Source organism: Saccostrea echinata, unplaced genomic scaffold (genome assembly GCF_033153115.1).
Source record: "Saccostrea echinata isolate AGI-Se365-2 ecotype Australia unplaced genomic scaffold, CSIRO_AGI_Sech_v1 ptg000030l, whole genome shotgun sequence".
Classification (NCBI taxonomy): domain Eukaryota; kingdom Metazoa; phylum Mollusca; class Bivalvia; order Ostreida; family Ostreidae; genus Saccostrea; species Saccostrea echinata.
This window is the reverse complement of record NW_026889779.1, coordinates 33,680,182-33,707,145: the sequence shown is the minus strand read 5'-3', so window position 1 is coordinate 33,707,145 and position 26,964 is coordinate 33,680,182. Positions and strand designations below refer to the sequence as shown.

Below are 26,964 nucleotides of genomic sequence, written 5' to 3'. Positions count from 1 at the left end.
TTCCCTCATTCTCGTACAATAATTCACGGTGACCTTAATTAAGCAATTTAGAGGGTTTCTTGTCATCATTTAAATTCTAGTATCAAAAAATTGTGAATATTTATATATATTTTATATGAAATTAACGTTTCCTCTTCATGAGTCCTAAACTCTTAATACAGTTGATGTATCTTGGAAGACACGTTTCAAAAAATTGAAGATTTTTTTCCATGTGCTTGAATTCTTTAGCTATCTAACGTCAAATCCTTTTTTGCCATATCTTTCAAATTGTAAACCAAGAGTATATCCAAGTCCTGCCAAATATTCTTTGTGAATAATATATTTAATCATTGAAATAAAAATAAATTAGATAATTTATCACCATTAAAAAGTATTTTGTTGTCTAGTTACACAACATCACATTGTGAAATTGTGATTCAATTTGTGAGAAAAACCATGTGAATTTAAAAAATACGCGAAAGCTGTATATTGGCAAAGTTTTTAAGGGAGTACAACAGTAAATAGGTTTTGGAATTGTAAAATATAGACAGGGAAAATATTGCACTCCCTCTTCCCCGTCCTACAGACTTGACGTGACTGTACGCGTCCGCTAGGTTTTCTCGACCAAGAACGATAACTCTGATAGAAAAATGTGAGTGTTCCAAGGTTGCTAAGGCCAAGATATTCGAGGTTTCTTTTCTCTAAATCATATGAGTGTTTAGACCACTGACGCGTTTTATCGATACTATAATGAGGTGTAATAATACAACTTGTTAACATGGGGTAATTAAAAAGCTCATTTTGTGTTTTCTGTAGATTAAAGAGAACGTCAAATGTACTCTTGTCACCTTCTTTCAACGAAGTTTCAAAGTAAGAAACCTTTGATTTTGTTTTCTTATTGTATTTTATGTAGTTATTACATTTCATACCATAGATATAATGAAAGCCAAAAATAAACAAAGTATACAATACATGTAGAAGGGAAAAAATACAAAATAGAAAATTAATGTCTGAAAATAAATGGCTTAGTTTTCATTTTCAACTATTTCGTTCCTTGTTTAGAGTTTGAACATTCATGATCTTTCCACAATTTCTCAATCCCTTGTCCTCCTTAGCTACTGGAAAATGAAAGTACATGTACCATTTATTAATTTTTTCTAATTAACAATTGTTGTTCATCGTGGAATTCCCAAGTGGTTATAGTTGCCTCTTCAGTAAGATCAATCCTAAGGACGAAGGTCAATTTCCGAAAATATTTAGTATTCTTACTTCTTATTAGCAAATTCTTTGTTATTATACATTCACATAGTTTAGTTATGTTGCCTCACAAAATCGACATACAGAAAAAACAAAAAAGCATCATTTGCAACTTTGCACCAAAAATCATATTTAAAATCATCATCGTCAATCTGTCAAGCAATAATTTTCATATAAAAAATAATCTCATTTCATTTATAATGTGAAAACATATTGAATTTGTAGCTTACTGGTTAGAAATATAACAACTTTTTTTTTTAATTTTCTGTTCTCAAATATAAACAAATGTAAATAGTGGTGATAACTGAATTTACAAGTAAGTCGGTTAAAACTTGAATCTATTTGCTAAACACAGGTGGTGAAAATAGTACCAGTTTATTCAGTCTGTCGGTTATTTGCTTGATCTTAGTGAATCTCTATCAGATGGTCACTCTCGGTATATGGACTTCATACGTTTACCTAGATAATTTTATGGTCCTTTTCTAACAGAATTATGTCTCATATGAGTGGAAAATTCTCACAAGTGACGTTAAACAACAATCAATCAATCTTACAGATTAAGAGCCATTCTCTGTAACGACTTGAACTTTTATATAGAAGCTGTGGCACGCATAGTCTCAGAATTTCTCCACACTCTCTATGATAAAAGTCTTTGATACCGTAAACTCAAATCAGGCAGATATTGGTTGCTACGTGACATGGTTACCATGGCAACATGTCCTAAAGTTTGAAAAATGGCATTTTTCAACATGTTCAGAGTCCCACAGTTAACGTTTGCAGCAAAGCAAACAAGTGGTGATGATTGTTTCTGAAAGTTGAAGGCCTGATGTCTTAAATGCATGATAAACATGTTTGGTAAATCAACTATTACATACGTTACTATGGAAACAAAGTATTCAAAAGTAATAATTTTGCTCATTTAATTTTGTAACATCATACACTTAAGAATAAAAAAAAATATAGGTTGAAATACAAGCAAATAATAGAAAAAAGATCCTTGTAACATATACCATGGAAGAAATATAATATTTCTTATAAGTTGGCAATGGTTGCCATGGTTTTAATACCAAGAAGGGATTTTAAATTTACTCTCTTAGTGATTAAATCTAATCCTATCTTTTTAAAAAGCATATTTCCATATAACTAATGATCGATTTTTAAAGATGTTCATGTGACCCCAATTCTCACATTTCAAAAAATGCAAGTTCAATTCTTTAAATAGAGCGTTGCTATGGAAATAAGCCGAAAAAATATGCATGAAAATCTGAAAAATCTTCTGTTTCCTTGGATACGTACCCTTGTATGTAGATTCCCAAAACGTTTATGATTGGTAATTATGAACAACTAACCTGACTTTCAATTTTGACTGCCACTTAATCTCTAACTGGATGCAAAAAGCTGGCACATAGGGTTTAATATTGATATAAAATTAACAAAATCGAACATTTTCCCTTCTTGGTTACCATAGCAACAGTGTTGTCTTTTTAAACAAATGTTATCAATATATGATATTCAACTTTAGTTTTACCAAATAAGTACTATTCAAGGTGAGTCAAATAATATGTTTCTTGAATAAAAGGTAAGTAAATTCCTAAGGCAGCAAAAAAATGTCACTTAAAACAACTGGTACATTGTTTCCATGGTTACACTGCAAAGTAACAATTGATCTCAATTTTTCTTATGTTGTCGGTGTTGCAAGGTCGTAAGGATATATATGTGCCAGTCATGAAATTTATTGTTTTTCCTGAAGATAGTAGCATTAACCCAATCTTAGCAACACATTTTGGATGGTAACACTGTGTTACCATGGCAACCATGAAAGTTATTTTTAGAATAATATTGCCAATACCTAATTACTTAAGGTCAAATATTTTTATTGTTTTTTCTTAGATTGTTGATTGAGTTTCATCATTTAACACCTATCATTAGTGAATATTGAACGTTTTTCTGCATTTTTCAGCATCTGAAATGTATTCCAAATGTACCCATGGTTACCACTTACTTAGAGATAAATTCTAAATAGTTTCTTTATGGCATAATTGGCAACAAGGTGTCAGGTTTTGGGGAGAATGGTTTGTTTGTTATTCTTATTCTTTATTAAGGCTTAATAAAAATTCAAAGTAGCTGAAAATGTCAATTTTTTCAAATTTTCTGGCTGTTACCATGGCAACCAAGATACATAGCAACGAAATTTTATTTGATATATGTTTCTGGTGTCAAGTTGTAATTATGGGCAAAGTTTCATCAAAATCGGTGACCATGCGTGGCAAAGAAGTTTAAGTGGTTACAGAGAATCGCTATTAACATTGAGCAGAAAAAAATTATCTTAATTCCACTTTGCAAAATGTATTATCCCCAAGTCTTTGAAAAATTTTTATTACAAAAACATTTTTACACCTGAAAAGGGTTCCATTATTTTAATAGAAGCATGTTTTAACTTTATAATCAATCAAATCTAACGTCTGTTAATTATTAATCGTGTAAAAGGATGCATCTTTGATGTAATTACTGGAAATTTTGTTTTGCGTAGCTATTCTTGCTGGTGAATCAAAATTGCTCACCTGATTGAGTCAATTGCTGACTGACGTTTTTCATACTACTTGTTAGGCCATTATTTACACACTGAATTGTCGACGGATTTTTCCGTTATTTCCCGATCATGACAAGGAGCACACGGCGGGTGTGACCGGTCGGCAGGAGATGCTAGCTCCTCCATGGCACCTGATCCCACCTCTGATGTTTTGGAGGTCCGTGTTTCCTCTGCTCCTATTTTGTATTGTTTAGTGGACTTTTAAGCTTGAATACTGTTCGTTATCTCGATATATTTCATCTTGGTAACCTAATATTTTTTATGGATGTTTGAAGCTGCTGATTTAAAAAAAGATAGAACTATGTGTCTATGAAAAGTGCTGCTGCATTTTTTTATCGAATTAAATTGCTCACATCATAGAGTATTCATATTTGATATCAAAACATCCCCATGTTGTTCAGATTTGACCCCTTAAGACTGGAGAGGTCCACAATGTAGTGTCAAAAAATTTTATTACAATACAAACATTGTTAATGTTCTAGACCAATGACTCAGATGATCGTCGCAGTTCAATGACCTTGTTTAAACTGACTTTAATTTTTTAAAAATATAATTATAAATTGATACGGACAAGTTTGCATTTGCTCCCCTCTCTTTTGTTTTAAAGATCATCTTTAACAATAAAAAACATATTTTTACCTTCTTCGTCTATATCATATGTGAAGTCAAAGATGTTAACTTATCGTGATTATTATTGTGAAATTTTGATTATCTCTTGCTCCTTTAATACTGATGAAAGTCTGTTATTACTTAAAATAAGCTCATTTACTTAATATCAGTATTCGCTCGCTTAAAATATCATTAAATTTGGGTTAAATTTGGTTAATAAAGTAATGCATTTTTTAAAAGGATTCCCTTAATGAAAAAACTAACAATATAGAATTGTTATTCTATACTTATAAACTATTTTTATGTTTAAAATCTAACAATCCTATCTGTTGTTAAAAAAAAATAATCAGGATTCTATTTACCGTTATCATATGTTATTTTAGATGAAAATAAAAAAATGTTAATGCTTTGTGCTGCTTCATTCCTGTAAAACGAAGAATAATAATCAGATTGGGGAGTATTTGTATAAAAGACTTCTTAATACATCAAGGCAATTTTTATTCGCAACAACGTTTATTTTTTATTTGGCAGCTTGAAATCCATCAGTGAAGAATATTTTTTGCGTTATTTAAGATACATTTTGCATAAACACAATTAAATTTAATTGGTTTGTGATGAATTAAAGTTTAGTTTACAGTTAGCATTAACAAATTAACATTGAGGTTTATAAGTTTGACTTAATCTAAAAATACTGTTCTTCAGAAAACAAGTCACATTTGGACCCTTGGGACTGGTGTCTCAGCTTCATAAGCAAAGGTTGGTGAAATAATGGCCTCTGGGCCTTATGTTAATATCAAGAACTGATATAAGATATGGTCTTAAAAATCTAAGCAAGAATATTGTTGATTCGAGTGAGCAATAATGTCCACGCGTCTCTTCAAATCTTTTTTAAGTGGAGCTAGTCATTGATATAACCTTGCCCTTCTGGAGTACATAAGTACTTGTTTTTGTGACATGCTGGACACAAAGTATTCACGAGTATCCGTGTATATTACTCTTTGTCATCCCAAATAATTCTACAGGTCAAATGCAGTAGTGAAAATCTCTGAGTTTATTTCTTCTTTGTTTTTTCTTTCAAATTGCATTAGAACCATTAGCATACACAAAAATTATTCTGTATATTAATACGTGAGCAAACTCTTGATGTGAGAAAAGGTGTTTTTTCTCCTTTTGAAATTCTTTTTACAAGAACTACTCATGCTTGCTTCCATAAGCTATTTCATTCCTTAACATAATTTTAAGAGTGGTAATAAAATGTGTATTTCACGTATTTTTATAAGTCACTGGATTTTTGTTTGATTAAACACTAGTATACTGCATAGGCACATACATGTATCTTTCATTTAAAGTTTTTTGTATATTTTTAGAAAATATTGTGTCTTTGACGGGTTCTGTTTTACTTGTTTTATTATCCGTCACTGAAAGTGCAGGTTAAATATTTTATCTCCAAAAACACATTATCTAAACAGCCATTGACCTAATATGATACATAAAAATTGTATATTATATACATATATATGTATATTCAATCATCACTCATAGAGTTAGTTCAATTACCAGTAATTTTGCTCAAATCCATGTAGCCGATTTTTTTTCATATATTTCAATATTTGAGTCTCGATTCTCTCTTGTTTCTGTCCTTGTGGATTTTCTTTATATTTGCATCATTCTTTTATTTCTATTTTTAGTGGTACTTGTATTTGTTACTTAGAGGACATCCGTAGTTTCCGTCAGATAATCCAACGTTGTATTAATCCTTTTGGCATCTTTATTATTTCTATCCTAACGATCAACTGCAACAGTGGAAATCCAAAATTTTCTTTCTTTCTTTTTTTTTTTTTTTTTTTTTTTTTTTTTTTTTTTTTTTTTTTTTTTTGGAAAATCTACACAAAACTTCTTTGGCAAAACTGTAAGGTAAGACTGAATTATATCTCATTAAAGCATTTTTCATGCTTATTTCAATGCGCAATTTTTAAAAAGTAGAACTTATTATTGCAGTAATGTGCATTTCATGTTTCTCTATTCGACTAGAAGATTTTCTATATTAAATTCAAGCATACTGCATGACTTCTTGTAACATTACTTCCATTTTTATTCGTGTTTTTACATTTTAGAAAATGTCTCCGACAGTTACATTTTTATTTGTGTTGTTGTTCTTCATAGGAAGTGCAGGTAAAATATTTTAATTTCCAAAAAATATTTTCTTAGAAAATGTAGGTTATACAATATTGAATATTTTGTGAAACTTTATACACATTAACCCATAACGATGTTTATTATGGCTGCTGTTTCCTGTAATAATGTTTTAATTATCTCTTGCTCCTTTAATACTGATAAAAGTCTCTTGTTATTGCTTAAAATAAGCTCATTTACTTAATATCAGTATTCGCTCGCTTGAAATATCATTAGATTTAGGTTAAATTTGGTTAATAAAGTAATGCATTTTTTATAATGATTCCCTTAATGTAAATACTAACAATATAGAATTGTTATTCTATACATATAAACTATTTTTATGTTTAAAATCTAACAATCTTATCTGTTGTTAAAAGAAAACAATCAGGATTGTATTTACAGTCCCAAGCTGCAAATTCTCTATTTAAAAAAAAACGATTGATTTTCCTCTTAATATGAAATAAAATATCCTGAGGATTGTTTATATTTTATCTTCTTACAATGGATTCTTTTATCTTAATCAGTTTGAGAAATGCAAAAAATATGTTTTGATAAAAAGGATTATTAAATAGGAAAGACAAAGCTATTAAAATAAAAGTATTTGTTCCTAGTTTTTTCAACGTCCATTCTCAGATAACAAGCATCCGGAGAAGATTGAAGTCAGCGCTCTTACGGAGTACGCACATGGCAACAACACGGAAAGGTGACAAGCTAGAGATTGCTTTCATTTTGATTCTGATTTTTCCGTTTAATAATTAAAATCCTCCCAGCTGTTTTTTGAATTAAAATTATTATAGCACATATTAATTATAGATGGACTGAGATTTTATTGTGTATCTGTTGGTATATGGTTTATTTCTTGCTGCAGAAATTGCAATTAAACTAGTATAAATGTCTTTCTCATATATTTGGACTATAATTAATATTGATCTTTACAATTATTCTTTTGTTCCCTGACACCTGACCATTAATATTTCTCATGGCAAAAATAATTGGTTCAGTTTTTCTTCTGTTGTAGACACCGATATAAAAGGGGTCTATTTGGAGTTGAACATCAATTTTTCCGACAATATTATAGAGATACAGGCCGTCTTCAGGATTATTGTGACGCTAGATCATGAAATGGAAGAATATCAAACTGGAGATCGTTAGACTCAAGTTCGTATACTGACGCCATTCGAAGTTCAACAAGCTATTAAAAAACGCTTGCAGAAAATGGTACGACTTCGTAATTTTTAAAGAAAACGTTTCAATGCAACACGGGCTTACTTGACCCCGATGTTGAAATTAATTGTTTAATATTACTAAACAACACATGATTTGGTAATTAAGCCCACATTAACATTATACAGTAAAACTTTCACTTGTTTTATAAAAATTGACCGGGTCAGACAACATTCAGATTCGACAACATTTTAAACAATCACATTTAATGAAAGGTACTTAAAGTTTACATCGTATTAGACAAAAGCTAGCAATACTCCGTATAATACAAGTTTCATTGCATATAATAGCAAGCCAATTCAGAGATTGATTGATTGATTGTATGTTGCTTAACGTCCCTCTTGAGAATTTTTCACTCATATGGAGACGCCACCACTTGCCGGTGGAGAGCTGCAAATTTTGTCCTATACTCGGCACTTACGGCCATTGAGCAGTAAGGGATCTTTTTTGTGCCAGCACCTACTGCGACACGGGACCTCGGTTTATACGGTCTCATCCGAAGGACCGGTCTCCACGTCCCACAGTGGGATTCGAACCCGCGACGTAAGGATCAACTCCTTACGCCGCGACTCTAGAGCAGACGCTCTAACCACTGCGCCACGCGGGCGACCCAATTCAGAAAATATGTGTACCCCACTAAAGGAAAAAAAGAAGAGCATTCGCAGATTAAGAGGTGATGTGGGGGGACGGGACACTTTAAGACGGGCGGGCAGGACCATAGGGAGTTATGGTATAAAATTTCACTGCAAAAGTTCAAAAGCTTCTTGAGAAATCGGTCGGAAATGAAAGTTTTACACACAAACAAAATGTATGAATTTATTACCTTGACCTTCGAACTTTTGACCTGAAAATTATCGGGGTGTTCCATAGAGCATAGAGAGTTGTGGTATAAAATTTCATTGTAAAAGGTCAAAGGCTTGACCGTGGAACTTTTGACCTCAAAATCAATAGGTGTCTTCCTTTGGCCACCAGGAGTTGTTATGTAAAATTTCATTCCAAAAACTCACAAGGGTTCTGGAGACATCGCGCGGAAACGAAAGTGTTACGGACAGACAGAAAGACGGACTGACGGACGGACAGCTAGACGGACAGACGACGAACAGACCAAGATTAAATCAGTGAAAGTAAACAGTTATCTTGCTCTTAAATTGAATTATAAAATACAAAGTGAGGACAGAGGGGGGTCAATTGCCATTGAATAGTAATAATCCCTAACAACCAGTCACGGCCTCCGTCTGTTCCTAGCTAGATCGGGTAAACGGAAAATTCAATGATTTCTCATTATGAATATAACGGTCAACAATCTGTATAAAAGACGGAAGTTAACATTCGACCTGACGACAATTGTATTTGCAAACAATGTCGACCATGATATTCGCACAATTGACTTGAGGAGCATCAACTAATTTGTCAGTAGTCTGCCTTCTTTAAGAAATTGTTCTTATAAAGAACATTTTCTTGCCTATCGAATCAGCTGAGAGAGATAAATCCCATATGCAGGTGATAATGGTATACTGCTACATAAATAAAGAAAGTTGATGATATAAAAGTTGAAGTCATCACGTTTATCATAAGGTTTGGTTATTAATTTGTCATCAAAGTCTTTCTCTTCTTAAACATTCAAATATTTAACAGATGTGTCAGACTCCGTGGCGTGTTTTATTTCAAGTTCAATAGGATATATCGAATTTGCTTATTTCAAAATACAGATGTATCAATGAATTCTGCTTCATAAGAATACAAAAACAGGTCTACTTAAATGGGGACACAGTAAGAAACATGGGATTTCAACAGCTTGTTGGAAGACCCGATCTCTAAAGACCACAAAGATATTATCAATGAGGAAGTCAAGATTTTTTTTTATCTTTTGTACACTCAAGATTCTTTTTAATATCAAACTCAGAATACTAATGTGTAGAATCAGAATGGTTATAAACAATGTTCGTAGATGACTTTTTAACAAGATATAAAAATTCGCGAGTACCATTTTTATTGATGTAGGAATATATCATCTTTGCTGTATGATACCGTTTTGAATGGGAAGCTAGAAAATTTGTTTACAGACAAGGCTTGTTGTGCATAAAATAAAGCTTGAAAATACAGTATGATTAATTAAAATGCATACCTACAGTCAATACTGTTCCTCTTGTTTTTATCCTACTCTAAAAACCTTTCTAATATCTTAATTAGCTAACGTATAAAAGATAAAGAGTTTGTTCCGCTGTTAATATCAATAAGTATGATAATTTGAGAGATGCTAAGGGAGAGGAAGTCGGAAAATATGTTAAAGAAGTGGGAGAGGGGAGTCAACTCTCTCAGGTATAATTAAAACATTTCAGGGTAGGAGCATGTGTAAGTTTTATTATTATTTTCTTTTTTGCTTGTTTCTTTTATTTTACTTTCTGAACATTCTCCGTTGAATACATTTCATTTTCTTCTTCAAGAAACTTATGTATAATCTCAAGTGTTCGATCTTTCAGTGTCCTGTCACAACAGTCATCTAAATGATAATTCAAAGAGTCAACTTTTAGGTCATCTATTTTATTTGTTTTAAACAAATCGTTTAAAATGGAACATAAAACCAACTCAAATAAAAACTGTGATAAAATAATTTAATTGGGATTGGTCGAAGTAGATTATCGATGTGTTATGCAACGTTTATTAATTGTAATTCTGAATTTTGCAGTTTGATTGATTAAGTACACTGATATAAATTATATCTTACTCCATTATTAATCTTCATTTACGATACTCAGTTTGCTTTATCCTATTGTAAGATGTGTGTCTAAAAGTTTTAAAATGCTTTGTAAATATTCATATTTTTATTATATGTTATTATTTTTGGTGATGCAGGATTGAATGTGGACGCCCAGATAAGTATGAATCAGCAGATTATTAATGAGCGATTTAGACGAGCTGATCGTTTCGGAGGACCTGATGAGGGACATAGCTATGTAATCGAAAAATGGCAAGAGGGACTGATAAGAATTCTAAACGGCAAGCAAAGTTACAATGTCAGGTCAAATGGCCGCAAGAAAAGAGGTGCCGGTGTCGCATTGCTCCCGATCATAGGTATTAGCGCATTGTTTGGGGGCACAATAGGTCTTGGAGCATTGTTCGATTCCATTCGACGTCGCCAACCGTCTACAAGGACTTCTGTTAGATGTATTAGTCGTACGCGTACACGAACAGTCAGAACAAGTATTGGCAGAACACGTACAAGTATTGGCAGAACTTTTAGACGATGTTAGTATTGAGAAGAATATGATGTCAAGCCTAGGAATCCTGGTTAGAATCCTGGCTAGAATATAATGAAACAGCATTAAACAAAAATCAACTTTCTAAATTCCAAATTTTAAATATATATTTTATACTTTTATATAATAGACTCTTTAATTTTTTTTAATTTGTTTAACTATTGTGCACATTTCTCGTGAAATAAATCATACACAAATTTACTAGTATTTCTTTCGACAATGTAAAAATCTGTAATAAAGACAAGACTTTAATGATTGTAATGGACAATCTGTATATTTTATTTTGAATTCTAATTTTGTCCGTAAGTTTCGATTTCTGTGCATTCCAATTTTATCAGAATGATACGTTTATCAAATGTTGAGAAATGCACGAGCGCCATATTTAGATCAATGAGTGCAGTAGTTTGTTGTGTTCTAGCTGAAAGTACCAGACATACATCACGGTAATTATATATTAATTATTTATTACATACTGTCTGCTATATGCATTTACTTGTTACATTGAATTTGAGTAGGAATTTGTCATATTACCACTGTTTACAAAGTTTAATATAAGGAGCACTTTTTGTGTCATGATTTATATTGATAAAAGGTTACATTATATGTACATTCTGTATTGAGTACAAGTATTTATTATATTTACATTTCATTTGTAGTCAATCTATGTCAGAGACAGGGACTTTATCATACTATGTCAGAAATAGGGACTTTGTCATACTATGTCAGAGACAAGGACTTTGTTATACAATGCCAGAATGTGTCCATGTTAATAAAGACATTGAATTGAACCTGTGTCGTTGGTACAAGAGAACACTACAACATTGACGTGATTCCATGAGCGATCCAGGTTATGAGCATAATGCCCGTTACAGAAGAAACAGGATCGGGAACACGAAACAGAAAATTAACAGACAAAGGAAAGGTATATAAACATGAACAATACAATAAAACATTTAGAACACTGAAGATAACAAGTGGTGTGATAAGACAGATTATTTCTGATAATGAATCTCCAGAAACAGTAAGAAGAAAGTATGCTGCATGGCTTGAGGATTATGAGCGTTTTCTTGTTATATTTGATGAACTTGTCTCTCAAATAACTGACAAGGAGGAGAGAGAAGAATTGGTTAAGACTCATTATGATTACGATGTGTTTCTCATGAACTTTAAGAAAGAAATAGAGGAGTTCTTTTCCTACCACCAGAGTGTGAAGGAGGAATCACAAGTAGAAGCAACAAAAGAAACTGTCAGAAGCTTGAAGTCCAAGTCTCGCACATCTATAGCTACAGGTATATCATCCAAACGCCTTGAAGAAGAACAAAGAGTAGCTGAGTTAGAAGCTCGCAAAGCAGCACTTTCCCATAAGAAGGAGTTAGAGATAGCGAAAGTCAAACTAAAACTTGAAGAAGAAGAGTTGAACTTGAATACAAATATTGCTATTGCGAATGCTAAAACAGAAGTCCTTCAGAAATATGAAAGGTGTAGTGATGCTGATTTGCATGATGATGTTTCTAACATTGATATTGTGAATCCTAGAACATTAGCACCAAAACCAACGCCAAGAACGCCTTTGTTTCCGAGTGAGTTTGCATCAGTACCGTCCTTGTTTGAGAGGCCTCTGAATCCGAACGCAGAGACATTCATACCCAAACGTGAAGAAATTCCACCACTTGACCTTCATTGCCTAGATGAAACAAAACCACAGACCTCTGAATCTGATGCTATGCAGTGTGTTGTACAATACCTCCGGAAACCTGTACCAGAGATAAAAAAAATTTGGAGGCAATCCATTAGAATTTAGACGTTTCGTCAGACAGTTTAATACCAAAGTAGTGATGAATACTAAAGACAATGATGAACGAATGAATTATCTTGAGCAAATGACTTTTGGGGAAGCATACAGAGTAGTGTCTGGATTTAGTCATATGTCAGGAGACAGAGCCTACAAAGCAGCTATGAATCAGCTTGAAGAGCGGTACGGAGACAGTGAGGTAATTGCAACAGCATTCATAAAGAAGGCATTAGACTGGCCAGCATGGAAGGATGCAAAGATGCTAGATGAGTTCTCCTTGTTCCTTGTGGAGTGTCAGAACGCAGCTGAAAGCATCGATAGTGTTTCTGTCTAAGATTATTCAGACAACATAAAGAGACTTATGACAAAACTCCCTGTGTATATGCATGATAGGTGGAGAAATGTTGTACTGAAAACTAAAGAAGCCAAGAAGACAGTGAAGTTTAAAGATTTTGTAAGTTTTGTGAAAACAGAAGCTAAGAAATCGAATGATCCTACGTATGGTAATGCATCTATTGGTGGAAATTCCAGAAATCAAGATCGTAACCAGAAGAGAGCTGTTGCGTCTACTGATGTTATAAGTGAAGTACAAGACTTTAACGTACGAGAACAGAAATGTGAATTCTGTGAAAGTAGTACCCATGCACTGAATGACTGCAAGAAGTTTGTAACCAAAGGACTTCAAGACAGATACAACTTCCTGCGAAATAATGGACAGTGTTATGGATGTCTTAGGAAAGGCCACATAACTAAAAAATGCAAAGCAAGACTTAAGTGTTCCATATGCAGTAGGCGTCACCCTACGATCCTACATGATCCTGCGAAATGTGTAGCAAAACGTACAGATGAAGACAAAGAAAACATTAATCCTATGTCAACAGATATCAAAACTACATGCAAGTTCTCCAAACCTCACATCAGTGCCTTTAGTGATAAAGGGGCCGGAGAAACAACCTGTGCTATGGCAATAATTCCAGTGAGAGTAAAACTGAAAAATAAACCGTATAGCATAGAAACTTATGCATTCTTTGACTCTGGCAGCAGTGTGTCATTTTGTACAGAAAACATAATGCATAGGCTTGGAGCAAATGGCAAGAAGAAACAAATCACCATAAAGACAATGGGGAATTCTCAGAGGTTGAACACATATGTTATCAGTGGTTTGCAAGTGTGTGGACTTTCAATGGAACATGTGATTGATCTACCGAATGTGTATACAAAGAAACATATGCCTGTATCAAAAGAACACATTCCAACGCAGCAAGAGTTAAAACAGTGGCCACATCTGTCAACAATACAAACATCAGAAATAGATGCAGAAATTGGAATTATGATTGGAAATAACATACCAGATGCCTACTCTCCATTGGAAGTAATTGCTGGGCCAAGTGGTTCTCCCCACGCAACAAGGACACGACTAGGATGGATAGTATGGAATGTCATAAGAGAAAATGCATCAGATACATTTGACATAAACAGAGTAGCTATAGAAGATGCTCAGGAAAGAGACATAAACTTAGAAAAGATGGTGAAAGATTCCATAAACTATGACTTTCCAGAACGTCTTGTGGATGATGTAAAAGAAAACTCTTTAGAAGATAAGAGCTTCTTAACTCAAGTTTCAGAATCTATTCACATTCAGGATGGTCATTACTCAATTGGACTTCCGTTTAAGGATCCCTTAATTCAGTTACCCAACAATATCATGCAAGGATTTCAGAGACTTAGGAGTCTAAAGAAGAAACTGATAAAGGATCCAAAGGTTAGAAATGACTATGAGACTTTTATGAATAAGCTGTTTGAGAAGGGATATGCAGAACCTGTTCCTCAAAGTCAGCTACAAAGAGATGATGGCAGAGTATGGTACCTACCGCACCATGGAGTTTACAACGATAAAAACCAGGGAAGATTAGAGTTGTGTTTGACTGCTCTGCAGTGTATATGGGGATTTCACTAAACAGCCAGTTACTCCAAGGACCCGATCTAACAAATAGTTTACTTGGTGTACTTTTAAGATTTCGTCAGGAGAAAATTGCTATACAAGGAGATATTGAGGCTATGTTTCACCAAGTATTAATCCCTGAACAAGATCGAGACTGTCTAAGATTTCTGTGGTGGAAGTATGGCAATCTGGATGCCAACCCTGAACAATACAGAATGAAAGTTCACATCTTTGGAGCCACTTCCTCTCCAACTTGCTGTAACTATGCACTACAACAGACAGCTAAAGAATATGGTTCCGACTTTGATCCTACAGTGGTGACCACAGTACTCAAGAATATGTATGTAGATGACTGTTTGGCTTCGGTTGACACAGAGAAGAAAGCGGCCTTACTCATTAAAGATCTGTCTACACTTTGTAGCAAAGGTGGTTTTCATCTGACAAAATGGATTAATAACTCAAAACAAGTCTTAGAATCTGTTCCAGAAGATGATCGAGCTAAAGATGTGCAGGAATGGAACCTCAAAGGTGAAAGTGAAACACTTGTAGAACGTGCACTAGGTGTGTACTGGCTTGTTAACAGTGACCATTTAGGATTTCTGATAAACATTAAAAATCAGCCAACAACCAGAAGAGGAATTCTATCAATAGTGAGCTCAATATTTGATCCTCTTGGTATCGTGTCACCTTTTGTGATGACAGCAAAGACACTTCTTCAAAAAATGTGCAAAAATTCAATTGGATGGGATGAAGAGATTAAAGGAAGTCAGCTTAAGGACTGGAAAAATTGGCTGACACAAGCAAAAGAACTTGAAAATGTAACACTTGAAAGATGCTACAAGCCACAAGACTTCGGGAGGACGACATGTCAGGAGTTGCACTGTTTTGCAGATGCAAGTGAAGTTGGAATAGGAGTTGTTATATATCTACGACTCATCAGTGAGACTGGACAAATCCACTGTTCCTTTGTTCTTGGAAAGTCAAGAGTGGCACCGTTAAAAACAGTGACAATACCGAGGCTTGAGTTGACGGCATCAACTTTAGCAGTGAAATTATGTAAGATAGTTACAAAACAATTGGAATACCAAGTTGATCAAGTTTACTTCTGGACAGATAGCATGTCAGTTCTTCGTTACATAAATAACACAAAAACTCGTTTTCAAACATTTGTTGCCAATAGGCTTGCCATAATTCATGCAGCAACTACAGTCAACCAGTGGCACTATGTCAACTTTAAAGATAATCCAGCAGACTCTGCGTCAAGGGGAATACCAGTAGTAAGTAGATTTCTTGACTCAGCAGCATGGTTCAGTGGTCCTGAGTGGTTATGGAAAGCAGATGTTTCATGGCCGTCTACTGAAATCATTAGCGACTCATCAGAAATTGACAGTGCTGAAATAAAGGACAGCGTCAACACAGCAGTTGAAACAGAAACAGTAGAAGGAATGGAGAGATTACTCCAGCACTTCTCTTCCTGGAAAAAGCTGAAAACAGTGACTGGATGGCTACTCTTATCGCGAGAAAACCTCAAAGGAATAATGAAGAGGAAAAGAGAATGGAGATCAAGAATGATATCGGAGGGATTGACAGAAGAGAAAATACAAGAATTAGAAATGAAGGAAAAGCATAACAGATTGAAAAATGATACACAAAGACCTTCATTAAATGTAGACATTCTTGACAGAGCAGAAACAGACATTTTGAAGTATGTGCAGATGAAGCATTTTGCCCAAGAATTTAAAGACTTGAATTCAAGTGAAAATGGAGTTGTTAAAAGGTTATCAAGATTAGCCAAGTTAGACCCAATTGTTCACAATGGAGTTCTACGTGTAGGCGGTAGACTTAAGAAACTGGATACAACTCTTAACAGTAAACATCAAATTATTATTCCCAAAGAGTCTGTATTAGCCAGGTTAATAGCAGAGGAAGCACATAAATCTGTCGGACACTTGGGAAAAAATTCAACGCTGGCACTTATTCGTGAGAAATATTGGATTCTTGGTGTGTCATCAATTTTGAAGTCCATCATTTCCAGATGTGTTATATGCAGAAGATATCAGGCACCTACTTTGAAACAGAAAATGGCAGACCTTCCCAGCGAGAGACTGAAACCTGATGACCCCCCTTTTACTCGAGTGGGAATGGATTATTTTGGTCCATTTGAGCTTAAAAGAGGAAGAAGCATAGTAAAACGGTACGGTGTCATATTTACTTGTCTATCTTCCCGAGCAGTACATTTAGAGGTTGCCTTTTCCTTGAATACAGACTCCTGTATTGACGCCATTCGAAGGCTTATTGCACGACGAGGAAAACCAACTTATATAGTGTCTGATAATGGAACGAATCTGGTAGGTGCTGAACGTGAGCTAAGAACAGCACTTCATTCCTGGAATACGAACAGCATTTCCAGTCAAGTATTACAGTCAGGAATTGAATGGAGCTTTAATCCACCGGCTGCGTCTCACTTTGGAGGAGTATGGGAACGCCTCATCAGGATAGTCAGGAAAATCATGTATTCTGTTCTACATGAACAAACAATTCATTTGGATGATGAGGGACTGTTAACCTTGTTTTGTGAAATTGAAGCTATTATGAATGGACGACCCCTTACAGAAGCTTCAGATGATCCGAATGACCTTTGTGCACTTACACCAAATCATATACTACTCATGAGATAAGGAGAGAGCTTTCCCCCTGGAATTTTCCATACATCTGACAACTACGCAAAACGTCGATGGAAGCAGATTCAGTATTTGGCTGATGTTTTCTGGACACGTTGGATCAGAGAATATGTACCCCTTCTCCAACAGAGACAGAAGTGGCTGAAGCAGGAAAGAAACTTACAAGAGGGTGATTTAGTTCTCATTGTGGAAAACACTCCAAGAAACGCATGGAATCTTGGTAGAGTGCTCGAAGTGATAAAGGACAACTATGATGTTGTGCGTGTTGCAAGGATAAAGACAGTGTCTTCCATTATTACGCGGCCAGTGACAAAACTTTGTCTTCTTTTGGAAACAGATTGTGAAAAAGAGAAAACAAATCAGTGAACCTTTGTGCAATGAAACGTTTAATGAATTAACTCATTTTGGATACATTGTTTTGTCCATTTTTGATAAATATGTTTTTGTAAAAACACATTATGGGCCGGTGTAATGGACAATCTGTATATTTTATTTTGAATTCCAATTTTGTCCGTAAGTTTCGATTTCTGTGCATTCCAATTTTATCAGAATGATACGTTTATCAAATGTTGAGAAATGCACGAGCGCCATTTTTAGATCAATGAGTGCAGTAGTTTGTTGTGTTCTAGCTGAAAGTACCAGACATACATCACTGTAATTATATATTAATTATTTATTACATACTGTCTGCTATATGCATTTACTTGTTACATTGAATTTGAGTAGGAATTTGTCATATTACCACTGTTTACAAAGTTTAATATAAGGAGCACTTTTTGTGTCATGATTTATATTGATAAAAGGTTACATTATATGTACATTCTGTATTGAGTACAAGTATTTATTATATTTACATTTCATTTGTAGTCAATCTATGTCAGAGACAGGGACTTTATCATACTATGTCAGAAACAGGGACTTTGTCATACTATGTCAGAGACAAGGACTTTGTTATACAATGCCAGAATGTGTCCATGTTAATAAAGACATTGAATTGAACCTGTGTCGTTGGTACAAGAGAACACTACAATGATCAATTGCATATCATGACTTGACAAGCATAAGATATGGATTTCAATTACTTGCATAACACATCATTTATTTTCCTCTTTGGTTAAAACTTCTATGACAATTATCATGATTTCACTGACATTGTGTTGCTTATTGCTTATTTACAAGAAATCTAGTTTGCGTCAAAGAATTAACTCTTGATATATGACGAATCTATCAACTTATACCCAGGACAAAATCAATTTTTAATGAGTTTTCATTTTTCAAAAACTGTACAACGTGACAGATTGAGTGCAATATATATCCAGGAGAAAGGATACTCAAAGATATGAAAGGTAGCCGACTGGGTTATTTGTATAAACTACGATAGAAAAACTTTAATTTTACGTCATTGGTAGCCTACACTGAGTCATGTGTAAGTTTCAAGAAAATTACCCGTCTGGGTTCTTTTAGGGACCATCTCAAAATACATTTACATTTACTATATGATTGTAGGGGGACACTTTTAAAAAAAAAAAATACAACAAAAGATGTTTTGTTTAAATCATTTTATGTGATAAGAATTAAATACAATATTGTGCATCATATGTAGGAAACGCAAATTTATATTGTCTGGTTTCAAGAGGAGGAATCTCAAAATGTCAAAGTTTACTGTTTTCCTGTTTTATGGACTACTATAAATATGAGAGATACTAATGAAAAAGTGATCGATCTATTAAAAAAAGAACAGAAAAGAAAACCTACAAAAAATACAAATTTGTTAACAGGGCACAATAAGGATTTATTACGAAAATTTGAAAAAATTGTAAGATCTTAAACCTCCTGTATGAAAAATTCAAGAGCATATGTTTGGTGCGTTTTTTTTTTTTTTTTTTTTATAACACTTTTTATAACCCCCTCTTAAGGAGGGATTCTTCTCACATTTATTGTATTTAAAAATTAATGAAATTTTCATAGATTCAAGAAGGCATTGTCACTAAGTGATGGTATCAGTGATATTAAATTTGACCGTTTTATTTAAAAAGCAAGGTCACATCAAGGTCATTACCTTCCATTGACATTAAAATTTAAAAAAAAAAAATGACTGTTGCCAATCATGTGATGCCTACTTCTATTTCAAAAGATTTTTTTTTTCTTTTTGCAAAAAAAATTATATCACAGAAAGTCTATCAGATAATACTACCAAACTGAGATAAATAATTCAACTTACTAGATATTGGACCAGGTAGAGGTACAAAATGATACAAATCAAAACGTTCTGGCCGTTTGATAAGAGAGAAAAATATTTTTTACTGATTTTTTGATAAAATATGTCCTTGGATGGGAAGCTTTCAAAGGCTCACAAGATTTTTGTTTGTTAGGAAAATCGTATTTATTTGATATATTTTAAAACTACATGACCTGATCCCATCTCTGATGTTTTAGATGTCCGTGTTTGCTCTGCTCCAAAATTTGCATTGTTTAATTTTTGAGCTTGAATACTGTTCGGTATCTCAATATATTTCATTCAGTCAATAATTATTTATTTTAGTTACTTCAAAAATTTCTTTTAAGCCTTTCATTGTTTAAAAATGACAACTAAATTCATTGTTCTGAAGTAATTTTGAGAGGCAGAAAAGGTTATATTTTCATACGCCGCCGTTCCGCCAAAATATAGTCCCTGCTAGATTTCAAAATCGGTTTGGCATTTCTATTTCAAGTTGTACAATTACGAAAAGGAAAAAAATATATTATCCTTAAAATCCATAACAGCTTAATATAAAAGACATGTAAGCAATATACTTTGAATATTAGTATTAAAATATTGAGTATTTCATTCAGACAGAAACAAGACAAGAATCCCTCCTTAAGAAACTTCAGTTTATCATAATATAACAAACACACTAAAACGACGCCATTTACCTATAAGTTGAAAAATTGTTTTAAAATGTTTTTTTTCAACAATGTTTTACAAATATTTTACTTGTGACTAATTAATTTTGTTGAATTTTATATATCTTGTAACATTATCATTTCAAAAGTGTAAATACCCTTTATTTCACTATAATGCGCGAAGTATTGCGTAATAGAAACCCATAGGCCCCCTTCATGCCTTGTTTATGCATCAATTTCGCCTCATTCTGGTAAAGTAATTTACATGGACCTAAGTAAAACAAAGTAGAAGGCGAATTATTCCTTCTCATCACTTAAATTCTAGTATCAAAATTGTGACCATTTGATGCACCTTTTATGTGTTATTAACTTTTCCTCTACATGAATCCTGAAATCTTAATACAATTGATGTATCTTGAAGGGAATGTTTCAGATAATTTTAAGATATTTTCTCTTTGTATTTGAATTCTTTTGCTATCTATCGTCAAATCTTTTCGGGCTATATCTTTTGAATTGTAAAGCAAGGGTATATCCAAGTCCTCCCAAATATTATTTCTGAATTATATTTTTAATCATTGAAATGAAAATAAATAAGATAAACCTTCAACTTTAAAATATATTTTGTTGTCTCGTTACACAATATCACATTGTAAAAATGTGACTTCCATTTCTGATAAAAATATAAAAACTACACGAAGCTGTATACTGGGAAAGTTATTGAGGGGGTACAACAGCAGATAAGGATTTTTCCTACTTTATAGTATGTACACGGAAAATTATTGCCCTTCTTTCCTTCCGATGGGCCTGCAGTGACTGTATACATCTGCTGGGTTTTCTAAGCCAAGAAAGATAACTCTGATAGCAAAAATGTGATAGTGTTCCGAAGAGGTAAGACAATATTGCTAGCCTGGTTGCTGAGGCCAAGATATTTGACGTCTTTATTCTCTGAGTTACATGAGTGTTTAAACAACTGACGCGTTTTATATTATCATTAGTAGTAGTAGGAGTAGTAGTAGTGGTAGTAGTATAATGAGGTATAATAATAAAATTTGTTAAAATGCTCATTTTGTGTCAAAATAATATACAGGACACAATACATGTAGAAGGAAAAAATAGAAAAAATAATGTCTGTAAATAAATGGCTTATTTTTCATTTTATTTTCATTTCTGTTATTTATTTAAAGTTTGAGCATTCACGGCCTTTTCACACTTTCTCAATCCCTTGTCCTCCTTAGCTATTGGAAAATGAAAGTACATGTACCATTTATTAAACAATTGTTGCTTATCTTGGAATTCCCATTAGGTTATAATTGCCTCTTCGGCAATATTAATCCTAAGGACAACTACAACTGAGGTCAACTACTTAAAATATTTAGTTTTATTATTTGTTGTAAACAAATTCTTTGTTACTTGTACATTTACATAGTTTAGTAATGTTGCCTTATAAAATCGATATATTTTTTGACATGCAGACGGAACAAAACAAGCACCATTTGCAACTTTGCACCAAAAATCATATTTAAGATCATCATCATCAATCTGTCAAGCAATTGTTTTCATTGTATAAAAAAAACTCATTTCATTTATAACGCGATAAACAAAGTCAATATTTAGTTTTCTTGTTTAAAACTTTAACAATAGTTTGCTTCAAATTCTCTTTTCTCAAATGTAAACAAATGTAAAAAGTGGTGATAACTGAATTTTACAAGTAAATCGGTTAAAACTAAAATCTGTTTTTTAAACACAGTCATTGAAAATAATACCAGTTTATTTAATTGCTAAGTTTTTCATTTGAGCTTTGTGCATCACTATCAGGTAGTTAGTCTCGGTATATGGACTTCGTACGTTTACCTAAATAGATTTTGGGTCCATTTTTTCTAACAGAATTACGTCTCGCACGAGTGGAAATTTTTTGCAAGAGACGTAAAACAACAATCAATCAATCTTACAGAGTAATATTGAATAAAATTGAGCAGAAAAAATTATCTCACTTTGCAAAAATGTATTATCCCAATGTCTTTAAAACATTTCTCATGACAAAAATGAAAATGTGTTATGTTCCAGTTATTTCTATAATACCATTTTTTAATTCTATAATCAATCAAATTTTTGAAACAGCTGGCAATATTTATTGTCCACTCTTAATGTATGACTCTAATTAGTAACATGATTAGTCATATGACACGTCATTTCTTTTATTTGTGTCCATTTAATTTATAACACAAAAACATTCATAATGAAAGTTTTTAATTTTTTATAATGTAAAGTTCCATCTTTGAGATGACAATTTTATTGCATGGCTATATTTGCTAGTGAATCAGAATTGCTCACATGATTTGGCAATCTAAGAATTTCAATGGATGTTTGAATCTGCTAATTTAAAAAAAAATAGAGCTATATTTCTATGAAAATTGCTGCAAACTTATGTATGGAATTTAACTGCTTACATCACAGAGTATTCGCATTGATTTGATCCATTGGGGCTGGAGTGGGTTCACAAGGTAAGGACAAAAACTTTCATTACAAAAAAAATGGAGGGGGACATTAATGGCCTAACCCAATGTGACTCAGATGATCGTTGCAGTCCAATGGTCTCTTACTTCAACTAGCTTCGATTTTTTAAAATATAATTATAAATTGGTACAGACAAGTTTTGATTCACTCCTCTCTCTTTTGCTTTAAAGATCAGCTTTAACAATAAAAAACATATTTTTTCATCTTAGTCTATATCATATATCAAGTCAAAGATAATAAATAATCGTGATTTTTATTGTGATAAACTGTTAATATCATAGGTAATCTTCGATGAAAATTAAAAAAAAAAATGTTATGCTTTGTGCTGCTCCATTCCTGAAAAATGAAGAATAATAATGTGGAGTAGTTGTATAAAAGACTTCTTCAAAGCATTTTGATACTGCAAGCCAACTTTCATTTGGAACATTTTTTTTTATTTGTCAGCTTGCAATGTATCGGTGACAAATATATTTCGCGATTCAAGAAACATTTGCAACACAATTAAATAAATAACTGGTTTGCGATGAGTATAATACGAAAGACCAGAAGGCTCATTCGAGGTTCGAGCTACGAAATTCGAGATTCAAGCGTATGGTAAAAGTTTAGTATTACAATTAGCATCAATAAATAAAGATTGGATTTTATAGATTTGATTCAATATTAAAATGTTCTTCAGAAAAGCAAGGCTATAAGTAAGTCACACAAAAATAAGCAAACATAGGTTGGTGAAATTATGGTCTCTCGACCATAGTCTCGACCATATCAAAAACTTGATTTAATGTATGGTCTTTTACGTCCCAGCAAGAATATTGTTGATTCGAGTGAGCAATGAGTCACTGATTTAGCCCTGACCTTCTGGAGTAAATAAGTAAATGTCACATTCGTTGAACTGTAAGTGGTACTTGAATTTATACTGGACACAAAGTATTCACGAGTATCCGTGTGTATTACTCTTTGTCATCTCAAATAATTCTCGGTCAACTGCAGCGATGGAAATCCCTAATTTTATTTCTTCCTTATTTAATACATGAGCAAACCCCTGATGTGAGGGAAGGTGTTTTTTCTCCTTCTTTTAAAGTTCTTTTTTTTTTTTTAGGAACAACTCTTGCTCGCTTTTATAAGCTATTTCATTCCTTATTATAATTTTAAGAGTGGTAAGAAAATGCATTCAACGCGCACGGTTTTTTTTACTATTTTTTCTTATTAATATTTTTAATATTTAATAATTATTATTTTTATTAATGTATTTTATTATTATTATTTTTTATGATTAAATACTAGTATGTTGCATAGACACATATCTTCCGTTTAATTAAGGAATGAATTTAATAGCTACCCATTTTATACGATATAAACTGGGTTGGGGCAGTTTACGCTTTATAAACCGCGAAGCGGTTTATAAAAAAGCGTAAACTGTTCCAACCCAGTTTATACCGTATAAATTTGATACAATTTAATATTCTTTCAGTTGGTGTAGGAAAAAAAGATGATTGTCCTTAAAAAAAATGACTTCAATTTGTACAAAATTTGAATGTAACGTCAGGCGGATTGATACGTTTTTGACGCAAGTCATTGTGACGTAGGCAACCCATTTTATACGATATAAAGTAAATTTTTTATCCAATCAAATTCAACGTGACAACCAGAATTAAATTATAGTTGCATAATGGGTCAAAACCATGTGTTTCTTTTAAGAAAATTGTATCACAAAACAAAAGATTTCTGTGAAATATGAATATAGCGAAGTTTTGACAACTTAACTGCACTGTAAAGCAAGAAAAAAACTGCAAAATATAAGTGTCGGAAAAACAAATGTTGTATCTATCGCTTTGTTTTTATCGTCAATGTCAACAAAGTCAAGGTCACGCGTCCTTTATTTTTAGCGTGGAACTTGTAAACAACATTGAATTGGGGCAAGCAGAAGTAAGGAATAAGTTATGATCATCTTTTTTGAAGATTGCATCAAAATTTTCAGTCATCCGACATTTATATCTATGGAATTGAAACCATGGTAAATTCTTCAACTTTTCAGCGCATGCGTACAATAAAGAGGAAGAAGTGAAGCAATATTTACAAAGATTTTTATTTTACTTTTATTTTTCTCCATTAATTTAGATTTTTTAGGTTCTGAAACCTGTAATTTTCTGAAACCTAATATCTTCAAGAACTGAACAAAATTTGCATGTGCCATGCAAAAATTCTACTGTTGTCAATTTTCCCGTTTGTCCGTCACAGTGTCGCTTTAAAGTTCATTAATATTTTTGTATATTTTTAGCAAATGTCTTTGATGGTCTTGTATATTACTTGTTTTGTTGTTCGTCAGAGGAAGTGCAGGTAAAATGTTACCTCGAAATACCTTGCTTTTTGTTTGTTCTTTAAAAAAATTAGAAGGAATACACAATCAGCACATTTCCCCCAGTTTTCCCTAATTTTTACCATGTTTATCCTTAGATAACATACAATCGGAGAAGACCGAGGACTTGATCGACGGCAATATTGAAAGGTGCAAGGCTGTCAATAACGTTGATTTCAATCTGATTTCATCGTTTCGTAAAATAAAATAAATTCTTCCTGTTGGTTGATACCAAGTGAAAACGAATCAATCGCAATTTCTCGGGCCTTTCCGACAAGCCGAAAAACAACCACTTGTTTTTCCAAGCTTGCAGGAAAGGCCCGGGAAGATGCGATTGATAACAAATAATTAAACGTTTTTAATACTTTCAGTGTCGATCATTCGAATCGTTATAAGCCTTCTTCACTAAATTACCATTTCCAGCAAAAGTTTTATCTAAGTATTGTATCGACTATGCAAATCGTAAAAAGCCTTCATTATTTGTGATAAGTTGTAGTTAATCAGCTTTCAATACTTTTCCGTACCATCTCCCTTTACTTGAAAGTGTCCTTTATTGCTAATTCTCTGTGTAATGAATCTTGCTGTTTTTCTTTTTTCTAAATCTTCGAGAAATGCTTGTACTTCTTGGTAGTTTCTAAACTTTCTGACAGCCGGCATGTTTTTGTTTTGATTAGAAACCGCGCGAAAATGTCAAAGTCATTCCTTGCATTATTAAATTCGTATGGGGAAAAAACTTGCATAAAAAATAACTAATTGTTTATTATTTGTATTTAAAACAAAAATTTAAACGTTGATTAAACTATTAAAAAGAATAGATAAAGTTATTTATTCTTTTCAAATTTATTGAGGATACCGGATCTCGTTGAGCTGACCGACATACTTTTTCTTGTTATCATTCATAACTACCCTAGGCTCATGATATATGGACACAACCAAAATAATGGAGTCACATAGTAAGTAACTTAATCATGTTTAATCCCTAAAGAAAACGGAATTTGTAAATTATGTTACTGCAATAAAATTGGGGATGAATTTCATTACTTAATCAAATGTACTGATGTATCTTTAAAGAACTCTCGGGTTATGTATTTACCGATATATTTTCAAACGAATCAATTTTATTTTCAAATTTGAAATGCTTTTTGATGCAACAAATAACAAGTATTAAAATCAACTTAGCAAAATGTGTACACTTTTGGGTACTATAATTGAGAGAGTTGTATGGAACGCCATCACTGCCTTATAGGATAAAAATATACATTCATTATGTCAACTTATCATTACGTGATGTGAACATACCTTTATACGTGATGTCAACTTTTTATGAAGTGAGGTAAAAATATCTTAACATTATGTCAATACTATAATACACGAAGTAAATATATTCTTCCATTATGTTAACACTTTATAACTTGATGGCAGAAGTTCATTATGTGAAGTGAAAATATTTTTACACTGTGTCAAAACTTTATTGCGTGAAATGAATGTTTCTTTACATCATTTCATTTCTTTATTACGTGATGTCAAAATTGCATTACGTAAAGTAAAAATATCTTTACATAAATTAAACTTAGCATTACGTTAGGTCAGAAGCCCATTTCTTGAAGTGAGTGTATCTTTACATTATATCAAAGCATTATTACGGGATGTGAATGTATCTTTATATTACGCCAAAAGCACGATGATGTGAGGTGAATATATCTTAACG

At 32.8% G+C, this 26,964-nt stretch overlaps 4 protein-coding genes across 4 annotated transcripts in view; all 4 read left to right on the top strand.

Annotated features, from left to right (window-relative positions):
• Nucleotides 1-13,244: 13,244 nt before the first annotated feature.
• LOC133197063 (uncharacterized) lies at nt 13,245-14,840 on the top strand. Its single transcript, XM_061332902.1, has one exon. It carries the CDS (start codon nt 13,245-13,247, stop codon nt 14,838-14,840), a length of 1,596 nt encoding a protein of 531 aa, XP_061188886.1.
• A 101-nt stretch (nt 14,841-14,941) lies between these two features.
• LOC133197062 (uncharacterized) lies at nt 14,942-16,506 on the top strand. Its single transcript, XM_061332901.1, has 2 exons — nt 14,942-16,449; nt 16,497-16,506. Exons 1-2 carry the CDS (start codon nt 14,942-14,944, stop codon nt 16,504-16,506), a joined length of 1,518 nt encoding a protein of 505 aa, XP_061188885.1.
• Nucleotides 16,507-16,540: 34 nt separating this feature from the next.
• Nucleotides 16,541-17,503, top strand: LOC133197061 (uncharacterized). Its single transcript, XM_061332900.1, has one exon. The coding sequence runs from the start codon at nt 16,541-16,543 to the stop codon at nt 17,501-17,503; it is 963 nt and encodes a 320-aa protein (XP_061188884.1).
• Nucleotides 17,504-26,138: 8,635 nt separating this feature from the next.
• The window catches only part of LOC133197744 (interferon alpha-inducible protein 27-like protein 2A), a 31,891-nt gene continuing 31,065 nt past the window's right edge, over nt 26,139-26,964 (top strand). The window contains exon 1 of the mRNA XM_061333939.1: nt 26,139-26,209. Coding sequence (XP_061189923.1) covers nt 26,179-26,209 — 31 coding nt within the window. The 5' untranslated portion in view covers nt 26,139-26,178. The remainder of the gene's footprint in view (nt 26,210-26,964) is intronic.